General features: G+C 31.4%; 2 protein-coding genes across 2 annotated transcripts; one reads left to right on the top strand and one right to left on the bottom strand.

Moving 5' to 3' along the window:
* Positions 1 to 3,219, bottom strand: LOC129224681 (39S ribosomal protein L51, mitochondrial-like). Its single transcript, XM_054859227.1, has 3 exons — positions 2,977 to 3,219; positions 1,651 to 1,776; positions 1 to 259 (listed from the first exon to the last, which is right to left on the bottom strand). The coding sequence occupies exons 1-3, from the start codon at positions 3,113 to 3,115 to the stop codon at positions 48 to 50; spliced, it is 477 nt and encodes a 158-aa protein (XP_054715202.1). The 5' UTR covers positions 3,116 to 3,219; the 3' UTR covers positions 1 to 47.
* Positions 3,220 to 3,862: 643 nt separating this feature from the next.
* On the top strand, positions 3,863 to 21,223 carry LOC129224595 (cytadherence high molecular weight protein 2-like). Its single transcript, XM_054859079.1, has 9 exons — positions 3,863 to 3,995; positions 4,384 to 4,541; positions 6,956 to 7,145; positions 9,962 to 10,084; positions 14,597 to 14,778; positions 15,960 to 16,118; positions 19,643 to 19,943; positions 20,113 to 20,361; positions 21,132 to 21,223. Exons 2-9 carry the CDS (start codon positions 4,384 to 4,386, stop codon positions 21,168 to 21,170), a joined length of 1,401 nt encoding a protein of 466 aa, XP_054715054.1. The 5' UTR covers positions 3,863 to 3,995; the 3' UTR covers positions 21,171 to 21,223.
* The last annotated feature ends 679 nt before the right edge of the window (positions 21,224 to 21,902 follow it).

The following is a 21,902-nucleotide window of genomic DNA, read 5'->3' as shown; positions in this document are numbered from 1 at the left end:
TTAATGTAATATATGTTTTATTAAATAACTACAATGATACATATTATTTATGTTTTGGTTTTACTGTTTAAATATCGGTACAAGTACATGATACGTTTATTCAAATGTTTCCATTTAGTAGGTTTTGACCACCGCCAGTGAGCATATGCTCTCTGCTTTGCTAAAAGCATTTGAAATTCATTTCCTTGGAAACCTCGTAGCCATAAAGGCATATTTGTAAGCAACTTAACTGGATGGATGCTGCCATCTCCTAAAATGTCTACATCAAAAGAAAAAATCTTTTAGTACATGTATAATCAACAAAACTTAAATTGAAAAACATATTCAGCAATTGAAAACAAAGAGCACAGCTCTGATAGTTTTCCCCCCATTTCCTTCAGTCCCTACTGTCGTTTCAATTGTTATGAGTTTTGGTACTAATTAAGAAACATGCATATGTTACAATATTTAGGGAACTTAACAAGAACATTTTTTAAAAGTTATAAAACTATTTATTTCTACAAAGTCTTAAATGAAGTTGTGTGACTAATACATCCTCTTGAAACTCACTAAAAACATTTATGATGCAATGTATCAGGTAAAGTCAGCAAATATTCCAGTACATAATAATACAGTAAAACCTGTCTACAATGATACTGTTGGGACCTAAAAAAAATATCGTAATATACAGGTTATCGTTATAAACAGTTTAATTATTCATGCTGACATTTTGCTGGAGCAAAAAAAAAAAAAAATATATTGTTACAGACAGGTTATCGACATAGACAGTATTGTTATACACAAGTTTCACTGTATGAAGCGCGTGTGAGTGTGAATACAACCACTACTGTGAATCAACATTCCTTGCTGCAGGCACCGAAAGTTTGGTGTCAACATTAACTGTCAATAGAAGGCTTCACAAAGGTGGTCTATGTGTAAAGCGACCAGTCATTTATATGCCGCTCTTTTTCTTTTCTTTAACGGCACAAAATTGAAGAGTAATAGTTTTGAAAGAGTAAACACAAAATGGTAAAATAAATTTAAAAACAGAAATTTAGTGTTTTTATACTCCTGTATGAGAATGGTCCATTTCTGCATTCAGTTTTTTTAAGTCGTTATTGAATTAAAATTTTCAAGCGCTCAACTTTTAAAAAATTGCTCTTTCTGATATTTTTCAGATAATTCAACTTTTAATGTTCTAATTGATCACTTTGGACGATTGTTAATAGACAATGGACATAACTGTAGGATAAATCACAGTGTGGCAAAGAATAGGTAATTAAAGATACAGTAGAAAGGAGATAATTTAATTTCGGCCAAATTGAGGTTTTGAAAATCAGTTTCATCTTTTTCAGTGTTGTTATGAATGTGTTTTTTTCCCCTCCCCCCTCCTTTCACTTGCAATGAGTTCAAGTGAAGCAACAAGTCACAAGCAATGAAGTCAAAAGATTCAATTTAACAAGCAAGTTGAAATGGTGAGAAAATCCTATATTAAAAATATTTTTTGAGCAAGATTTCTTTTAAAAAGTTGCAATTCTTGCGGTCTTGGGTTCCATCCTGTTGACAAAACCCAACTTCTAAAAAACATTGATCAAAAATAGAAAGGTTGGCAGATAAGGTTTATAAGACTTCTTCGTCCAAGAATAAAATAAAATAAAACATTACACTCACCAATATAATCATTTTGTCCAAAATATTTTCTCTTTTCTGACCACTGATTTTTGGGTTTATATTCAGGTAAATGTGATAAACCAATTTTGCTCTTTTTATCAGTTTCTTTTATTCTTGGTAAAGTATCTATAATACAAAATAAAACTTTTAACATACATATAAATCACTAACTAAAAACATATTATTGTAATAAAAATATAAAAGAAATCAACATATATATACTTTAATTAGTTACATAGAAAAATAGTATGTCACAAGGCTTTTACATGTAAGAAGTTTGATAAATTACATTTTTTGTTTTGCTTTTCCAAAAACAATTACCTCAGCTCTAAAAGCAAGCCAATATATTAATGAAATAAATCAAAGTAATAATGAATAAAATTTTTATTTACTAATTTCAGAACTTAAGTGAATGAAATAAAAGAAATGAAGAAAAAATGCAAGCTTGAATAAAAAAAAAAGCAATTGAAGATGGAAGAACCCATCATTTAGATGCCCCATCATCTTTTGACTAAATAACAATATACAAATAAAAAAATATGAATAAATAAACAAAAGAATCCATAAAGAAAGGATAATTATTTTATTTTTTTGTGCATTCAATTTTAAGCTATTTTTTTTCTATAAAAGAAATAAAGTTTATCAAGAGAAGGGCCATATACAAGGGAGGGGGGTGGGGGTTCTTAGTTTTCAACTCCCTCTTCCCCAAAAAAGTTCGGTTTGACATTTGAATGTTCGTTTATATTTAAAAATTTCCAAAAAATATTTTTCCAAAACTCAAATGTCTATCACATGTATATTAATTGCATAAAATGCTTTCATATTAGATAATCCGAGGACTTGAACATTACCAAATAGTGCATGAACGTTTTTAAACCCTCCCTGAAATTATTTTCTGGTTACGGCCTTGATAAAGAGGAATAAACTGCTGGATGTAATTCGTATAATTAATTGCATATTAGTTTAAAAAGAAATGATTTTTTTTCATGGGCAGAGTTAAGAATGCCAACTCCCCCCCCCCCCCTTTTTTCCCTAAAAGAAAAAAAAACTAAAAAAAAAAAACAAACAAACAAACGATAGCCTTTTTTTGCGTATAATTACTTTTGTTCTACACTCTAATAACAGTTGAAATATTTTGTTGTTCAATATTGGACAATACTCGGCACAGGGGTAATTCAAAGATTCAAAACATAGTATTCATGACCTGGCTAGAAGGACGCCCCGGTTTTCAGACAAAATCCGGTTTACTTTCACGTCCTGCTAAAAGCCATTTGATTGCAGATGATGTGTAATGAAAATAACACAAATGTATGTATAACTTCTAACCTGGTCTTTTAAAGAAAGGATCCTTGTATCCAAATCTTCTTAAATAAGTATTTTTCCATGGCATTTCCCGAATATATCTTACTTGAGTAAAACTATTGGAACAAATAGTCTTTAATATATGAGAACAAATACCATTCATCTTGCTGAATTTTTAAAAGAAATCTCATTCCTAAGGTGTGTTTTTTTATTGTCTCGACTCTTATTTCATTAGGCCAAAAAGCGCAGTGTTTAGATGAGAGAAAAGGATTCAGAGTTTCTACTCTCCTTTTAGTGATTTATATCTGCATACCATAAAGGTTGCGTTCGATGAGCAACCGGTATCTCACCGGTTAAAATAATGACGTCACCTCCAATGCTTTAGCATTAGCTGTCACGTGATTGATCAATCGGTGCTACCGATTTTACTCAATCGGTTGCTATCGAATGAGCTCGTGGAACGTAATCTAAAGCAATTTTTTTAAAGCGTCTTCTAGACTTGCGTTCGACCGGTAAGTAACCGTTACAAAAGCCCTGGCTAATGGGCGGTAATTTATTGAATACAGCATTCTATCATCTATCGGTTACCATTTTAAACTGTTGATTGAAGCATATGATCATTAGCTGTCACGTGATTAACTAACCGGTTGAGCTCATCGAACATAAGCTAGGAGCCGTTGGTTGCGTTCGACCTTCGACCATGGCCCCACTCAATATTTAGCGCCAGCGCATTGAATGGGGCCATGGTTCGACGAAACTAACCGGCAGCTAACGGTTCTATCATCTACTGATTACCATTTTAAGCTGTTGATTAATTGATTGAAGCACGTGATCGGTTAACCGGTAGCTACCGGTTGAGTATAAAATTTGTTTCTATGGTAACGGCTGTGTGCTTGTTTTCGTAATTTGATGAAAACATGAAAGTTGCCTTTCTTTCAATATACAGTGAACAAAGCGTAGAAAAATTGGAATAAACATTGTAATCCACCGTTTCCCTCTGAGCTTGTCCGTTTTAGCGATTGATACAACAGGAAATATTAAAGGTTTGATTTTCTGTGATATATATATACCTATATATATATATTTTATGAACAGGATAATCAGTTACTTAATTTAGAGGTTTTAAAATGTAAATATTATCTATCAGCCATGAAAGATTGTTGATTTCCTTTTGGAATGTATACATTTGTATACTTGCATTAACTGTTTTTAACTGGTTTCCAGAAGAAAGAAAAAAAAGTATCATGTAGTACAACAGTTTCTTTGTTTTAACTATGGCCATTTGAACTGGAACCAGCAAACTGAATTTTTTTGAAAAAAAAAAAAAACTCATACAAAAACTTATAGTTTTAAAATATTATGTCTGAATCTTAAATGTTAATTGTGCTTTTCTAGTTAGTTATTATTTTCTAATTTCTTTTCTTGCAAAAGATGGATAAGTTTTCAGACAGCAATGAATCTCAGATGAATAAAGAAAAACTTCTTGCACTGAAAGATGAATATCATCGTCTCACGTACGAAATGCGAAAAAAGGAATTAACTCGAAGCTCTCAACATTTCAAACACCAACAGCAAATACGAACACAATGGTATGACTGTGTTTTATATCTACTTTGAATACCAAATTATAATACTTGATTTTTTTTTTAAACAATAGACTAGGATTGGGTAAGACAATTAAAAACTAAGAAGTTATTATAAAAAAATAATTCACAGCATGCAGCTTAGGATGGAAACACCATTGAAAATACCCCTTAATATGCCTTAACTATTTTAAATTTGAAATATGTACTTTCTTAAAATAGCTGAGGCAGGAGCTGGTAATGAAAGTATTTAATCTTAATTGTATAATTGCACTAGACAAAAAAAAGTCTGCATCTTGGTTTTAAATAGTTAATTCTTATTAATTTCGTGTTGAAAAACAAATACGCAAATTATTTTTTTTTTTCATTAGTTTTTAAGATACACAAAAGCCCTCCAGAGAAAGATGCACAGCAACTACTCATTGATTTAAAGGTAAATTTTAAAAGAAAAAAAAATCTGAACAATAGATGTAATTGAATAGGTCCTGTTTCGTAAAACAATGTTTATTCCTCGGAAAGCAGTAGTTGCTTTTAGACTATTACTGTAAACGCTTCATTTTCAATTACTGCTTGTAAGTCAAAGAAGAATCATCTCTGGTAATAGCCCAGCAGTATTTGGTGAGCATTAACTCAGCTCAATGACCTTCGTATCTGCAATCCATTGCAGAGGTATCTTGGGGATACTTTTCCTCATGCTTTTAAGCAAAATATCCTGGGGGAAATGGAGCTTCATAAACATATATTGCATCAATGATCACAGAACTCAGAGTTATTTGACCAACATTTTTGCCACTCTGGCTCCTTTTCTTTTTATGTTGTTGATTCTTCCTGCCTTCCACACCCATTGAAATATTTTAAAGCAAGGTTCATGCAAAACGTGTATTCTGTCGTCGTAGTTGAACCATGTGACCGGATCGGTGCTTTAGGTTTTCTTAACGAAATGATCAGAAAGTACCGTACCTAGCAACATTTGTTTCTCGGCTGAAATCCATCTGAGTTTGGCACCAATTTCAAGAATACTTTACAGATTATCTAACTAATCAGTACTTTATTAAAGGAAAAGATGATGGAATTTAAAGGCGAAACGAATTTTATTTTTGTCCAGATAAATTACTACAGGGTAGTTCTGTACGCAAAAGATCAGTACAGTGGAAGATCTTTATCTTTGGTGAAAAGAACAAATTAGGCAATATATGAAGCTTAAAAAGTTTTGGTTCAAAAGATCGGACCACTAAAATTGGCTGGATTACAATAACGTGGTGGCTTGGCGACTTTGGCTATAAGCAATAGAGTTGCGCAATCATTTAATTACACTTTAAAGATATTGTTAATGTAATTTATTTTATTTTTTGTTTATTTGGCGAACTATTTCAAATTGCAAAGAATTGTTTTTCGTTTTTAAAGAGTTTTTAGTCATTTTAGTTGAAGAATGTGTTTATTTTACATCGGGAGGGGGGGAGGGATGAGTGATTTTCGCTTATTCAGAGAACCGTTTTTACCTTTATCATTTTTCTAAACGATATCCTTTCGATTTTTTAAATCTTTTCAATATGGGGGATGTTGCAGCGGGATTTCCCGTTTGTTCTAGATGGGTAGTTAGATTTTTACACTTAATATCTGAGGATGCTTTTTATCTTTTGAGTATGGTTGAAAGAACAAACCATCAAGTACGAGAGAAAAAATAGTTAATAAAACAACTGCTCAGTGGGCATTAGATAAATCATGTTGAAAAAATATACGAATTCTGACACCATAGCAGCTTAAAACATTTTTTTTACTTCTTTTTTTCAACAGAACGGTTCAAAAACTTGATAGCTTATTGAAATTTTTTAACATTTCAATTTACAAAATTTGAACAGAACAATGTCTGTCGGGTCCTCTAGTTGAATATAGGTATAAAAATTTAAAATGCTGAAAAACTCCCCCAAAATTTTTTTTTGATAACACGGTTACACCTTTCTTTAGTTCACATTCATGTAAATAACAAGGATTAAAAGCAATTTTACCAAGATCTAGTTAGAAAGGGTAAAAATTATGATAAAAGTCGCAAAAAGGTACCCGGTCATTCACGCTAGGGTTTACCTTATATGCAGTGTTTACATGCATCCTTATAAGTCATTATGATTTGCTATGAAATTTGCACATAGACCATCAAACCTGTGATACCTCAAGAGCTAGATAAACGTTTTAGGTGCTAGGCAAATTACATCATAAAGTTTATAGGAAAATTCAGTGTAACATCACTTCTGAAAGATTCTTGTTTTGAAAGAACAAGTCACAAAGGTATATTCTAATCGACCTGGCACCTGGGATTTGTGCACATAATCATTCATACATACATAAATATGCAGAACTCTTTATTAACAAAATTCATCTTGCTTGATATCTAGTGCAAAAGATTTATGTATGTTTTATTTTAGGGCTAAAATTGCTGAATTGAAGAAACAAAAATCTGAGCTAATTCTGCAGTTACGCCTTTTGGAGTCTGATAGCTTTACAAATAAAGGCAATAAATTTTTAGATAATTTTAATAAATCATTGCAAGATCTTCTAAAATTGGAGGAGAAAGTCAAGAAAGAGACACAGGAACTGAAAAAGTGCAAAAATGAGGTGAATGTTTTTTGCTTTGTGCATAAATGTATTTTTCTTCTGAATTAGCTAATAGAGTAAGAATGAATAAAAATGAATTCATTTTTGTGTAGGTGAATATATTAATTGTTACATTTCTATAATGGAATTAATCATCAAGATTCAGTATGAAATGATTCATAAAATAAGCCACTCATCAAAAATTTTAAATTTGTAAGGACTTTGTTTTTAAAATTATAATTTTATATGAATAGCTACTTTTATGGCAAATTTTGTTCCAAAACTCCCTGATTTTGCATAAAAAATAATCTTAATTTCCTTTCTTTCACCATCTTTTGTCTTTTAAAAGAGGATCTTGATTGATACTCATAAGACAATATTGTAAAAATGTAAACTTTTTCACGTTTGAAAAGTAAAATATGAATGAAATCACTGAAAAATACAGGCAGAACTCTATATTCAATGTCAAGTAACCATTCTATTTATAAAAGCATGAAATAAGAAACTCATCAAATGTTTTAAATTTCTAAGGATTTGCTTTTCAAAATTAATGGCTCAGTTATGTTCACACTTGATGTGTGGCAAGAGTTTCAGTGTTGGTGACATCACAGCTTTACTTGATCAATGATTTTGGCAATTATGTATATGAGGATTGTACAAATTGCATTATTATTACTGATTAACTGTAACGTGTAAGAACTGTGTGTAATTTAATGCACAATAATAACTCTACTCAAAACATCTTTTGCTGGCAATGAACGAACAATGGAATTCATTTATAAATGAACAATGAACTGTTAAATTAAATGCAGTATTTATTTCTAAAAACTCTCAACTTAGTGGTATTTTATCAGTATTTTATAATGCTGCATATTTTCGACCCCAGTTTCAGTCATTAGGTATTTGTTTTCTTAACATGTTGATAATATGCAGTGGCATAGCTAGGGTGGGGTGGAGGAGGTGGTTGGCCCAGGGGGACATATTTTTAAGGGCGGCGATTCAGCACCTTTGATGTGGAAAAAAAATCTAAATAAGGGAACCATACTTCAGATCTATTACTGAAGGCAAAGAAAAGACCCCCCTTTGAAAAGTAAGGTTTTGTTGTGACTACAACTACGCTTCTCAGTGTTCAAAGTAAAAATATTTCCGTAGTGAGCCCCTAAACCTTCCTCATTCCCTTAACGTCCACTAAAACGAACTTAAATTGTATTTTTAAAACGTAAATTTCGGAAAATGTTCGAGAAAAGATCCAGACTTTGTAACGTCACCAAAAGCTGAAACTGGCTTCAGTTCTAATGAAGATTCAGGAGAGAACTCCATCCCCCTTAACGTTACTCTTAACTGCGATTTTTGATGTAAATTTAGAATATTTCTCCGAGAGTCCCCCCCCCCCTTTTTCTGTAGAGGAAGAATACGGATTAAATTAGTTTCCCTCTTCTTCCTTAAATGAAGTTTTCAATTAGTTTAATATTTTCCGAGGGTTTAATGTATTAGATATGTCTCAATGAAAGGGCAGCAAATAGACACACCGCCCCGGGCAGCAGAAACTAGCTACGCCACTGCTAATATGCATTTCTTTAATTAATGAGTATTATGTATTACATATTTGTTTTTGCTGCATAAAAAATGTTTTATGCATCATGGCAGTAACTGGAGTTACAGAAAATATTGATGTACCAAAAACAAATATTATAAAGTATAAGGATAAACAGACAATTGGATACATTACAGCTGCTTGGGTCACCGCAGGTGCCTGCCATAACCTGACTAGTTGAAATCCGGTTTGTAGATCTAAGTTATTTACTGCTTTAGATCTACACTACTCAATGATTTTTAGATCCAACCTACTTACTGGTTTTCAGATCTACCTATTTACGCACATAAACGAGGGACCGCACCATTCTTGAAAAAAAGTTTCCTCCCCTCGACTATGCATTTTTGATTTAACCTAGCTTGATCCTGTTGTAGTTACTCTGTTTGCACGATTTACTCTTGTATGTCTGCAATCTGTTTGCAATAGTGAGGTATCCTTGCTTTTTGCCAACACAGTTATTGTTATAGCAAAAGTTTAAATGTGTGCGAGTGTTATCTTTTTAAGCTATTGCATACACTAGGATCTTTTTTTCCTGTGAATTCTCTGCAAATTTGCTTATCCACAATTACCGTGCCACCCTATTCTGTGAATGATTCGGAATTTACTGCAATTGTAAATAAAGAATACTACTTTGTATAAATTCAGTTATCGCGAATAAATCTGGAATGGATTAACCGAGATAAATGAGGGTTGACTGTATAGGGCAGAAATATTTATCAGCTGAAAGTTTGAAATAAAGTTTGTAAAAAACAAAAAAAGGTAGTTCTTAAATTTACTGATGAAGAAAATATATAATAATAATTATTTGAGCATCAATGAGTCATTTTGTTAGGATAAAAAAAATACGTGAATATTTTTTAAAAATTGCATATTTTTTGAAAATAGTTTTAACACAGTAGATATTTATCATAAATATTACAGTTAACTCTATGAGTAAATTAAATAGTACAATAAATGCTTATCTAAAAAAATATTTTTAAAATAATAATCTGTAATTCAACATATCTTGAATAAAATCTTCAAAGTGAAAAAATTATTTTGAATTGTTCAAAACATAAAATCTGCTTAAAATTGCACTTTAAAATTTCCCATGTAGTTTTTTAGCTGCAAACAACAAAAATCATATTTGCCATCTATGAGACTGCCAGGTGTTCCTCAGTGCCCCAGTCTCCGTACATTATAAATACACTATATTTTGGACATTTTCAAGCACATTTTAAACTGTCATGTTTACTTTTTTTAGATAATTGAGTATGACAAGAAAATCCGGCACAAGCAGAAGGAAATAGTCAGAGTCAACAGAAGCAAAGACAGGATCCTGAAATATCACAATAACATATCGTTTCTGGAATATCGTTTGAATAGCGTAACATTTTTTTGTATAATCAATTTAACATAATAAAAAGCGTTTACTGCACATGTTAATTTTAAATTTCTCATGTAACTAAATTTAAATTGGTAAATTAGCAACGGTTTTAAAGCAATTTTATTTGTTAATTCTAACAGTGTTGCCGCCCCAAATGGCATATATAAAATAAGGAAGCTATAACAAGCTTTTCCTTTGCTTACTTTTCACTGACAGAAACATTTGGGGCAAAATTCTGTTTGTGAGGATAAACCTCAACAAGCCATACTATCTGAATACCCTGCCAATGCAGAGAAAAATATAGGAAATGCAGATATTTGGATTAAAAATAAATTGGCAGAAGTGGCTAAATTGTTGTATTAATCTGGTCATTCTGGACACCTTTTTTTGTGCTTCCACTAACACCAGCATAGGAAATAAGCAGCATCACATTGCACTTTGCAACTCAAACTGTATGAAAAATGATACAACATTGTAAATTGCGTTGAAAATTTTGCATTGGAAAAGAATAATAATAAAACTGAATATTTGTTTTAAATAGCAAAATATAACATTATTTTACAATTCAAACATTAAAATTTGTGCATTAAACTCCTTCCAACTATAATAATCTCTCCTTCGACTTTTGTTTATCATGCTTGTCTTACAGCCATCCATTCATTCTTACCTTCTCCATTTTTCTGAACTGAACATCAAAGATCTGCATCCAAATGTTCTGCTCTCAAACCACATGACCTCTCCACCCTTTCTTGCGCTTCCCCCTTCAAGGAGAGAGAAGATAGGGTGCAAATAATTTAAATTGTTTTAATGGTATAAATTTAATAATTTGAAATTTTGATGCCTCAAATATTCCTTTATTTGTAGAATTAATTATTTGCACCAGTTCTTCTCTTTTGTAAAAGAAAAGTGATACAAGTTTGTAACTGAAGTCATTTTTCACAACTTTTTAAATGCACACATTAAGTACAGTAGATCCTTGTTTTACGCGGGGCTTACGTTCCACGGAAATGCCGCATAAATTAGACCTAATAGTAGTGTTAAAATAAGGATTAGGTTCCGTAGGTAACAAAATACTTCATTTTATTGATGACTAATTGTATAATGAGTTTAATGTGTATTTATATCGACTTTTATGCACAACATGCATAAAGAAAACATAAATTAATTTCGTGTACTGTTTTTTAAGAGGAGCTGGCTATGATAGTCTTTTGGCAGTCATTAACCCGAGAGAAATTGCACTGGGTTCGTATGGATTATGCTGGAAATCAACTAGATGGACAATTCCAAAAAACAAATAAACCCATGGATGTTGTTAAAAGACTTATGGAGCAGACTTAGGAAGAAATCTCACAACAGACAATTGGTACATAAGTTTTATCCCCTTACAAAACATCTTCTAACTGAAAAAATTACTTTGGTTGGAACTCTTTGAAAAATAAGAGAAATATCTCCAGAATTCACTGTTGCAAAAGATAGAGAAGTAAATGCTTCTGTTTTTGCTTTTCAAAAGGACATAACTGCCATTTCTTACATTCCAAAAAAGGGGTAATGTGTTGCTTTCCTCAATGCACAACAATGATGCAATTGATGAATCAACAGGAGATAAGAGGAAACCAGAAATCATATCATTTTGCAATGTATCAAAAGGTGCAGTTGATGTTGTGGATGAGATGGAAGCTAACTATTCCACTGCCCGAATTACAAACAGGTGGCCAATGGTGATATTTTATTGCATGCACAATATTGCGGCTATAAATGCAAGGATAATATTATTATTATTCAAATCAGAAACCACCTCTCCAGTACAGAAGTAGAAGATTGTTCCTGAAAGATTTGGCTCTAAATCTAGTAAAATCTAACATCAAAAGACATTCATCAAAGAAAAGAGCACTAAATTCCAAAGGACGTTGTTATATTTGCCCGCGTAATAAGGAAAAAAAAATCATCTACTACATGCTTCAAGTGTAATAAGTTTTTGTACAAAGAACACACACTGAACCTCTAAATTCTCCATTGATAAAGAAGAATAAAAATATGGCTGTAAATTAAGGTTCTAAGCCAGGTTCAGAAGTTAAATCTGCATCATGTATGTATATTTTTTAATGTCTTCAAGAGATTTACTGAATTATAAAATGTAGAATATCTTCAATTTTTCATTAATAAACATTCTAACTTGAAGTATTACTTTAAAATTACATTTAACTATAATTTAGGTGCTCGGGGTCCATGCAGACCATACGCGCTTCCTTGTTCAAATGAAAGGCACACTTTCTCCTGGGTTAAGAATTTTTTTCTGTACTTCTTTGCAGAGCATTAACGCATCCTTGATCACTTGCGTCATTTCCATGGTAGAATCTTCTTTCACTAACAAATCAGAAAGATCATTTCTATTGTCTAGGAATGGCTAAGAATTTTCAATGTGAAAGTTTTTGGTTGTGTGTCATCGGATGTCTGTATCCTCGATGGTTTTGTCCTCCTTTGTCACTCCTAAAAGCTCTTTCAGTGAGTTCTGAACTGTGTGAGTTTAATAACTTATAAAGCTCGGGAACCAAGCACATAAGACGTTTCCAATGGCCCAAGCTCGATTATTAGCTTGCCAAAATGCAGTTTATTACATGTAATGTGCAATCTTTAGGAGTTTGGATTTTGAAAGAGGGGAAAATTTTATCTGTTTGCATTGCCGCATGTGTGTAAAACTGAAACTCATCCACATAAAATAAAATAAAGGTGTCAAACCTTAAACCGCGTATAATTGAAACCTCGTAAAATGAACTCTCCTAAAACAAGGATCTACTGTATTATAATTCTTAAAAGTTTTGTTTTCTTGTTGAAAATTAAATTTAGCAAAACTGCTCCTAAATTTTACAGAACTATACCTCAAAATGAAATACTTGTTTCCCACGCTGACTAATACTATCATTTTCTTTTGCTTCATTTACATTGGAAAGGAGGAAAAAATAGTGCCTAGGTTTGGCACACCAAAATTTTGTAATTGTAAAAAAAAAGAATAATTTTCTGCATTACTGAACTTATTCAATGATTAATGGTGTGAAGGGACAAAAGTGTGCAAAGGGACAGTGGCGGATTTACTAGGGGGCGGTGGGGGCATCCGCCCCCTATGTGACTGTCATTTTCTGAAACAATAATATAGAATTGAAGGAATTACTAACAATCGCTACTAATTTCAATCAAGTACATTCCACAAATTTGCTGTAATTTAAGTTTAGACAGTTAGTGTAGTCGAGGATGGACACTTACCCACTTTTTTGTTTTAACCTAAGCTTTTCTTTCTACCCTTTTTTTGAACTTTAATAAGTGCTTCCAACATTTTTGTTCAATGGACTACACTATACTGGTATGATAATACACTGCTATGACTTAAAACAGTCGTTTCCAACCCGGGGGTGATAGCCCTCAAAGGGGGGACTCAGCACTTCAAGGGGGCGATAAGTTCATGAGGAGCGATAGGGGGCGATTAGTATTTAAAAGAGAGGACAAAAGAGGGGGGAATTGTCTCCCTGCCACTTATACATGACGGGTTGGGGGGGATGGCTTTTATGGTTTCCAACCGCCACCCCTTTGAAAAGACTAAATCCGCCCCTGCAAAAGGAGAAAGAAAATTTTGCTTTAATTGGTTTTGTATTTTATATCATTTTATGTTTTGATTTACAAATTATGTCTTACTGTTGATTTTACTGAAATTTTTTTAAAAACATTGAAATAAGTGTAAAAAATATAAAGAATAAATTTGACTTCTTTTTTGGAAATTCATTTTTTAAAATTTTTGTGTAAAAAGTTTGTTTAAAATAATTGTAAAAAACTAAAAGTTCAGTTTGTTCTTTAAATAGTTATTGAATGTTTTATTCAAAAATTGATATGGCTACCTTGTCATAGAAATCTTAAGCATTCTCAAAGCCATCTTGAGAATTATAAAATACAACTTGCTTTTGACGATGTGTACCAAATATTAATTCCGTATTAAAAATACTTTTTAGCTGATGCACCCACCACCTTTCTGAATTATTGATTTCCAAGGCATTGAGATGTTTACCTTTCACTCTCTTTTCAGATTTTTAAAATATAACCTTAAAAAATATAGCTAACTCATTTTTGAGCTGTTTCAATGGGCCATTTATCTGTCTTTTGAAATTTTTAGCTCTCCATTTTTTTTCTTAAATGAATTTTTGTCAAATTAGCAAAAAACTACTGATTTTATTGATTTTTCTCCGTGTTCCTGTATTTTTCTTGGTTTTTATTATTTTTTTCACTTTCTTGGTTTTTATTATCTTTTTCATTTTCTAGTATTTTTTAAAAATTCTCATTTTTATTCATAGTCTTAAATTATAATCTTCCTATCAAATCAACGACAAATTTAATTTCTTAATCGCAGAAATTCATCCCTGTCCCTTAATTAGTTCAAACTGCTTGCGCAATGTCTCAACTTAAATTGCTGTAAACAATGTGTTTCCATTGTCATTCGTTGTTTGGAATTTCTTCTCTTTTTTTTTTCAGAGTCTCAATAAATACAGCCAATTAATGATTGCCAACAGTTCTTTAAGGGATGACATTAGCTCACTTCTCCTAACTCAGATCTCATTTCGCAAAAAAATTAGCAACATCAAGCATCTGTTATCATTAGGTAAAAAGTCGTTATCTGAAGTCATTCATTCTGCTACAGTGTCTTATCAAACAGGGTAAATGTTTTAGTATCTCAATTCACAAAATATTTACCATTTTAGTATTTTTAATTTTAAAAGAAACTTATATTATTTTTACCTTTTTCTATTCATGAAAATTCTCTGCAGGTTAATCTGCAACTCAGAATTCTTATTTCACTTAGATATAATAGAAGTCTTTTAAATGAATCTTATTTTAACTTAAAAGAACAATGAGTAAGCTAATTCTTTCTTTGTTTAAAAAAAGTCGTCTAAAGATGATAGAAAATGGGGAAAAAATTATTTTGTTTAGTTACTTAATTATTTTTTACCATTTTTTACTATTTTATAACATTAAATGCTTTGTTACTTTTCATGCTCTAGGTTATATTGCATTTTTGTGTGTATTGGGCTTTTTTTTTGAGCAATCATGATTGCTTATTGCTTTCATTTGACTGTTTTTGGCGTCCTCTATCATTTTATTTTCCCACCGCCACCCTCCGCACCATCACCGTCGACCGGCTCCTCACGATGCTGCTCTTATAGTGAAAGCCTTCTCCAGGTTGCATCCATGTCCTACACATACGCGCACACATACACAACTACACACGCACACACACACAAACACATACACATACATAGACACATACACACACACATTCATTCATGCCTGCAAACAAACACAAACACATATGCCTACACACACATACACATACCCCACCCTCACACACACATTCATACACACAACTACCCGAACACTTATGCCAGCACACAGACACAAACACACATGCATACACACACATACACATACCCCTACACACAAACACACATACCCCCACACACAAACACACACGCCTACATACACATGCTCGTGATTGCGAAAAACATAATTTGAATTCAAGATGTCAAAATTCTTTTTTTTTTTTGTCTCCTGACAAGAGCAATATATCAAGGAGTTACTAGATTAAAAAAATAAGTTTTCAATACTATTAAAGTTACTAATAGTTATTTGGAATGAATGATGTACATTAAAGTGCCTCTGTGTATTAAAAATTAATATAACATTGGCATTACATTTAAATAGTTTTTTTTTTTTGTTAATGCATGATCAAGGATTATATTAAAGGTCTTAGCATCAAAAACTTATTGTTTTAGCTAATTTTGCATGAAAATAGCTTTTTGAAATTTATAACATGTTTTTTTTTTTCCTTTTTATTTAGAGAGTCAGTAAAATATAAATTGAATATAATAAAAGAAAGAACACAAGTAGATCAAAAGAAACTTGAAGAGAAAATAAAAGAATTACAGCTTTTAGTGGACCAGGATAAACAGCTAAAAGACTTCTTGGATTTCAAAACCAAAGATAGATATGGGTCCAGGTTTGAGATTTTGATTTAGTTTTAAATTATTTAATTTACACTACCTAGTTATTTCTATTTAATGAGTTGTACACATCAGCAAAAAAAATTAAAGGCTAAGTTGCAAAAGATTAAGAAATAGTTTAAGGTACTCCCTCAAAAACAAAAGTTTCTTTATAAATCTTCTACTTCCTTTTGAGTTCAGAGTATAAAAGGTAAAATGGCTCGTTATTTAAAAGTTTTACGCATTTTTTAAAAAATGTTATAACTATTTATAAGAAAACTTTTAACAAAATCAAACATACACACTAAAAGGAAACTAACTTAAAATGTGCAAAGCAGTAATTGATAAAGTAAAGCACAATGTGGTGGTAAATTGCTAATAAAACTAGCAAAAAAAGTAAAAGTTTAAAACTGAGGTAATTTTAAAAACGCTAAATTAAAAGAAAAGCTGCTTTGAGATTGGTCTCTTCAGCACTGGAAATCCTAAAGTAACAAGTACCAGATATACAAAGCTACATTTAATGGATAATTAGGCCAATGTACTGAAAAATCCAAAGAATACTTCATTAAACTTTAGCAGCTAAAATTTTGAAAATAAAAGAAAAAGTATTAAATATATATTCAGTGTATGCAGTAAAAGAATTTTTCTGCATGGCAAAGCAAAATAGAAAAAGGCAAAATTTTAGCAAACATTGTGCAGGAAAAAAAATGGAGGCAAAAAATGGTTTATTTTAGTCATTTTCAATGGCTAAGAAAGAGAAGTTCCCGAGTTTCAAAAGAGGATATATCTGCAAATCCCCTTCCCTCTTCGGCTGTGTCCCTGCTTGTTTGTATATATATTTCTTCCTTGGTTTGAAAAGATTCTAACTGGCATTTTTTCAGAAATGAAATTGCAGGGATAGAAAATCTGCTTCAATTGTGCTGCCATTTGCTTTGATTCCTGTTATTATAATCTGCTCCAAAAATAGCGAAATTCACCAATTCTGCATCAACCTGTACTAATTACGGAAGACAAACTATGTCATCAAAAAGGAAGTTTACCTTTAAGTACTTTTTTTTTTGAAAGGTGAGAAAATATATGCATTCAAATCTTTCTACTGGGAAACACTATCCCATCTATCTCACTCGAGATTTTCTTCCCTAAAGGTCAAGATTTGAATTCTGCAAGGATTTATAACTAGTTGAATAAACTCAAACACTAACAAATCACTTTAGTCGGGTCAGAAGTCTAACAAGGATTTAAATCTTAATGCCCATGGGTGCCCATATGCAAAATTTTAAGGGGGGGGGGCTCAGACATTTTCCCCATGGTTTAGCACAGCGTTGTTTGGTTTAAACCACGTTGGTTTAAACCAATAAGTTTTTTTTAAAAAAACCATGCAGTTTTTTAAAAAAATGGTTTTTTTTTTTTTAAAAGCCAAAAAAAGAAATCCATTTTACAGGTTTACATTGATTTCCCCACACATATTGAAAAATGTAAAATTCCATTTATGCTAAGTTGCAGAGATAAATACTAAAATTGCAAAATTGCTTCTTCAAAATGCATTACAAGCTTTAATCAAAAAAAAAAAAAAAAAATTAATATATTTTTTATTTCATATATGTGCCATAAAGCAGATTTCAGTCAACTTCCATCATTATGCTTAATTTGCATGATTAGTTAAGATTTACTAAGGATTGAATCTTTTATTGTAGATGCAATCCATTATATTGCTCACCCCTGTTGCAGGGGTGTGACATTTTTGCCCATTTATTTACACTTTCCTGGAATTTTAACTTTGACTTGTAAGGTAATCAACAGTCTAACTTAATTGTTTGCACCTAAAAATTAAGATTTGTTCTGCAGGTGAACACAAATAATATTTTTTGAATCAAATTAAAAAAAAAAAGTTTATACTTCATATTATGATGCATAATAGTTCCTTATATTATAATGTAGGAAGATTAAAAGATAAAGATTCCCAGAACAAAATGCGTATGTGTAAAAATTGATTGAGAAATATATAAATCTTCACATATAAACTACACTCTCCATTGGTGTTTTTTTTTTTTTTTTTTTTTGGATTCTGTGTGCTCAAAAGATTTTGATTGGCTATACACCTATGCTGCTTTATGACTACTGGGTGCAGATAATTCTTAGTTTTTTCCCCCCTTTTGTTCATTGGAATTGGGATTTTGGTATTTGCTTTGCCTTAGCTAACCTGTGCAGTTTACAAAAGTTACTTACTCATATTGTTTTAAAAAGAATGTCTAATTCTGGTAGGAAAAAAGACCTAATCTGGCTTTCATTTGATGAAATCAAAAATGAAGCCAGTATTTTGTATCATAAAGGGTCTATATATACATGCATACTAATATGTTAATCAAGTCAAACATTTCAATCAATATTTCCCCGCAGAAAACTATTTTAATTATTTAATTTAGTTACAAGATTTTGTTCTAATCTCTTTAAGTAATCAAGAAATTAGGTATAATGCGACTATTGAATAACTGTTAATTACATGGAACCTTAATTACCTTCCGAAAATTAATTGCTTTTCTCGCAAATAGTATTTAAACCAAAAGAACCCGGTTTAAACCAAAAAAACCTGGTTTAAACAAAAAAAACGGTTTTTTGGGGTTTTTTTTGAAAAAAACCGTTTTTTTTTACCAACCCTGGTTTAGCAGGATATTTTCCCCATGGAAATAGATTTCAGTACAGATTAAAGTTATTAAAGTTTGACATTTTTAATAACTTATTCATTAAGTTAAAGTAGTTTTTACATTTTTTCAAGGAAAAAAAATACTAAAAGCAAGAACGTTCTAATTTCTAGGGGAGGGGGGCGCCTTGAGCCCCCACTTGCCCCCTATATGGGCGTCCATGTTACTAAACATTTTTGTGAAAATTTTACATTGATATTTTGTTTGTGTGCAAAAAATTTTATTGACATTCTAACTTTTGTAAAAAAAAGTATTAAAAAAAAAAAGAGAGCAACTTAAATTTTAGCAGAGAAAGTGGAATGGCAATTATGTTAATGAGTTGAAGAATATTTTCTACATAAACTGTAAAAGAACTGCCAAAAATTTGGAAAAAAGAAGTAAATATTCAACAAAAATGGATCAAAGAATCTTCTAAAGCCGAAAATTTTAAACATAGTTAATAAATTTCTGTTTCAGACAAAATTTTAGGAGGGGGTAGCTAAAAACACTAGAAGCAATAATGGCAACTAGATAGGGCAGGGGAGCAGTCGCCCCTGCAATTTTTTCATCGTTTAAGATGGCCTAAACGTTTTTAAAATTTTAATTTCAAAACAAATTGGAAGTTTTTTTTGGGGGGTAGAACTTTCAAACACACATTCTCCTGCCTCTAATGTCAAAGATGAACTGAATTTGCATTGTTAATACTTCAGTTTCGAAATTTTTCTAGGAAGAGAACCCTCCCTTATCCTTATTATATCTGTAACCATAGCGTAAAATGACAGCATTGAAAATATCCATGCACCTGTATTGAATACTTTTGGTTGATGATAAGAAAAAATATTGGCATTGTTTCTTCATTTCAGGGAAAGTGAAGAGCAAGAGCGCAAGAATGAAAAACTTTTAGAGCAGAGACTTCACAACTATCAAGAAATCCTTTTGCAAATTCAGACAGTATCAGGTTGCAAAGATGTAAATCGGATTTGCAAGACATACATACAGGAAGAGGAGAACAATCTTAAGCTGTTTGAGAAGGTCAATGACTTAAATCTTGAGATAGAAAAGCTTTATAAAGAAGTTAGAGCTCAAAGGGATGAACTGGAAATCATTACTAGACAATATAAGGAACAAAAAAGAAAAGATTTAGCTCTTAAAAATGACATAGAGGTAATACACTTTATGTTAAAATGTAAATTTTTTAATTATGTTGTTAATTTGTTATTCTTTAAATTATGTTTTCATAAAACAATCTGAGGTTTTGTGTGGAAAATTTAAATTATTGAGTGGATTGTTTCTACTCAGTTTTGATCCTTGAAAATATTTTTTCTTTAAACAGGATTCTACTGATGCTTTGCAGCGAGAAGCACAGCATATTGAAGATAAAGCTGATGAGAAAGCAGATGAATTGGAATATGTAAAAACTGTATTACAAAGAATTTATGCATTTTTAGATGACATAACTACACAAAAAGTTACTTTAGACACAGAGTTAATAATTACTGATGACAATATTCTGGCTTATATAGAATCTTTAGAATGTCGAGTAACAGATCTCATACATTATCATAGATTTCTAAAGAATCAGGTTGGTATAAACTCAGATTATTGCTGCACTAAAATTTTAGCTATAAACACAGAAAACTATTACTATTTTAGAAAATTTTTATCTTCCGGCTGTATGCTTGAATAATTCTGATGTAATTAAAGCAAAGGTTAATTGCAAGAAAAGGTCCAGAAAACCATTTTGCTATTGAAATAATAGTAAGAATTCTAGAGTAAAGAAACTTAATCTAAGTATATGCTATTAAAAATGAGTGCAAAGCAGTGGCGCAGGGAAGGGGGGTGAAAACACCCCACAGAGCCATTGGGTTTAACATAACTGCAAATACAGTAGTTTATGCATATGAAAGGGTTGTTTTGATTTTAAAAAAACCGTCAGAGAGTATTTTTGATCAAAAAAACCGTCAGAGAGTATTTTTGATCAAAAAATTCCCTTCAGAAGGTATTTTTGATCAAAAAACCCATCCAGAAGGTATTTCTGGCTGCACTAGTGGTGCTACGTAAGATTGAAAAGCATATAATGCCACATCAGAAAACACAGTAAATAAAAAGCACATGAATGCTTAGGTACATCCCCAGTTTTGCCGAAATTTCAAATTTCCTCCCCCCTTTAATGGATAAAAAGGAATGATTAAAACTGAAAAACGGGGGGGGGGGGGGGAGAGATGTAATGTTGGCAAAACTAGGGAGACACCAATGCTATTTTTTTTTTCTTTTAAAAATGCTTTGCTTTAACTGAAATGAATAGCCATTATTTTGTGTTTTAAAAATAATGTGTGTGTTTTTTACTTTCAGCAAATGCACTTCGTAGAAGATTATGATGATGAAGAATAAGACTTTTGAAATTATAATAAATGGATTCTCAATAAAAAAATAAATCGAAATATAACTTCAATCAGTATTTCAGTGAAAAATATTTTGATTTATGTGCATTTCTTCTTGTTCAGAGATATGTTCACTACAGACAAACTATTTCTTTGAACTGTACGTATTGCCAACACAGTAAAGTAAAACTTTGTGTGTTAAAATCAGGTCATATTATAGAAGTTCTCAAAACCATGCTCAGTAATAGCACTGCTAGGCAATCACTAACCTCTCATTACAATGCAACAGTCTACTATTTCCCCAATCATTTGCACTTCTTACAGAGGTGTGAAAATTATTAGAATAATTGTGAAATTTTTCGTAAAATCTTTTTATGTCAAAGAAATAACACTTTATTTAAAAAATATTGATGCATTTAATATTGAGGGTGCATCCCCTTGTTTTTTTACTTAACATTCGATAAGTCTTGGTATTTCTTAATAAGTTTTTCACAATTAATTTGCATTTCCTCATCAGGGTGCCAAATTTGGATGAGGCCTTCTGTCAGATAATTCTTATTTACAAAGTTCTATTTCTTTAATTTTTTCATTACAATGGTTTAAATAATATCTATTGGGCTCATATTTGGACTGTTTCCTTGCCATGGAAATGTTTTTATATTTTTTCACTCAAAAACTTTGGTCACAGATAACGCTTCAAGACACAGAGAGCTCCATCATGAATGAATATGAAGTTTTCCAT

This window comes from Uloborus diversus, chromosome 6 (assembly GCF_026930045.1).
Source record: "Uloborus diversus isolate 005 chromosome 6, Udiv.v.3.1, whole genome shotgun sequence".
NCBI lineage: Eukaryota > Metazoa > Arthropoda > Arachnida > Araneae > Uloboridae > Uloborus > Uloborus diversus.
Note: the sequence above shows the minus strand (reverse complement) of the source record. Positions and strands in the feature narration are given on the sequence as shown.

Coding starts and splice junctions, on each gene's coding strand:
- LOC129224681 (XM_054859227.1), bottom strand. CDS start 3,115: ATGAATGGTATTTGTTCTCATATATTAAAGACTATTTGTTCCAATAGT. Junction 1,777..2,976: donor TCCTTTCTTTAAAAGACCAG/GTTAGAAGTTAT, acceptor TTTGTATTATAG/ATACTTTACCAAGAATAAAA. Junction 260..1,650: donor TGGACAAAATGATTATATTG/GTGAGTGTAATG, acceptor CTTTTGATGTAG/ACATTTTAGGAGATGGCAGC.
- LOC129224595 (XM_054859079.1), top strand. CDS start 4,384: ATGGATAAGTTTTCAGACAGCAATGAATCTCAGATGAATAAAGAAAAA. Junction 16,119..19,642: donor AAAGATAGATATGGGTCCAG/GTTTGAGATTTT, acceptor TCTTCATTTCAG/GGAAAGTGAAGAGCAAGAGC. Junction 19,944..20,112: donor CTCTTAAAAATGACATAGAG/GTAATACACTTT, acceptor TTCTTTAAACAG/GATTCTACTGATGCTTTGCA.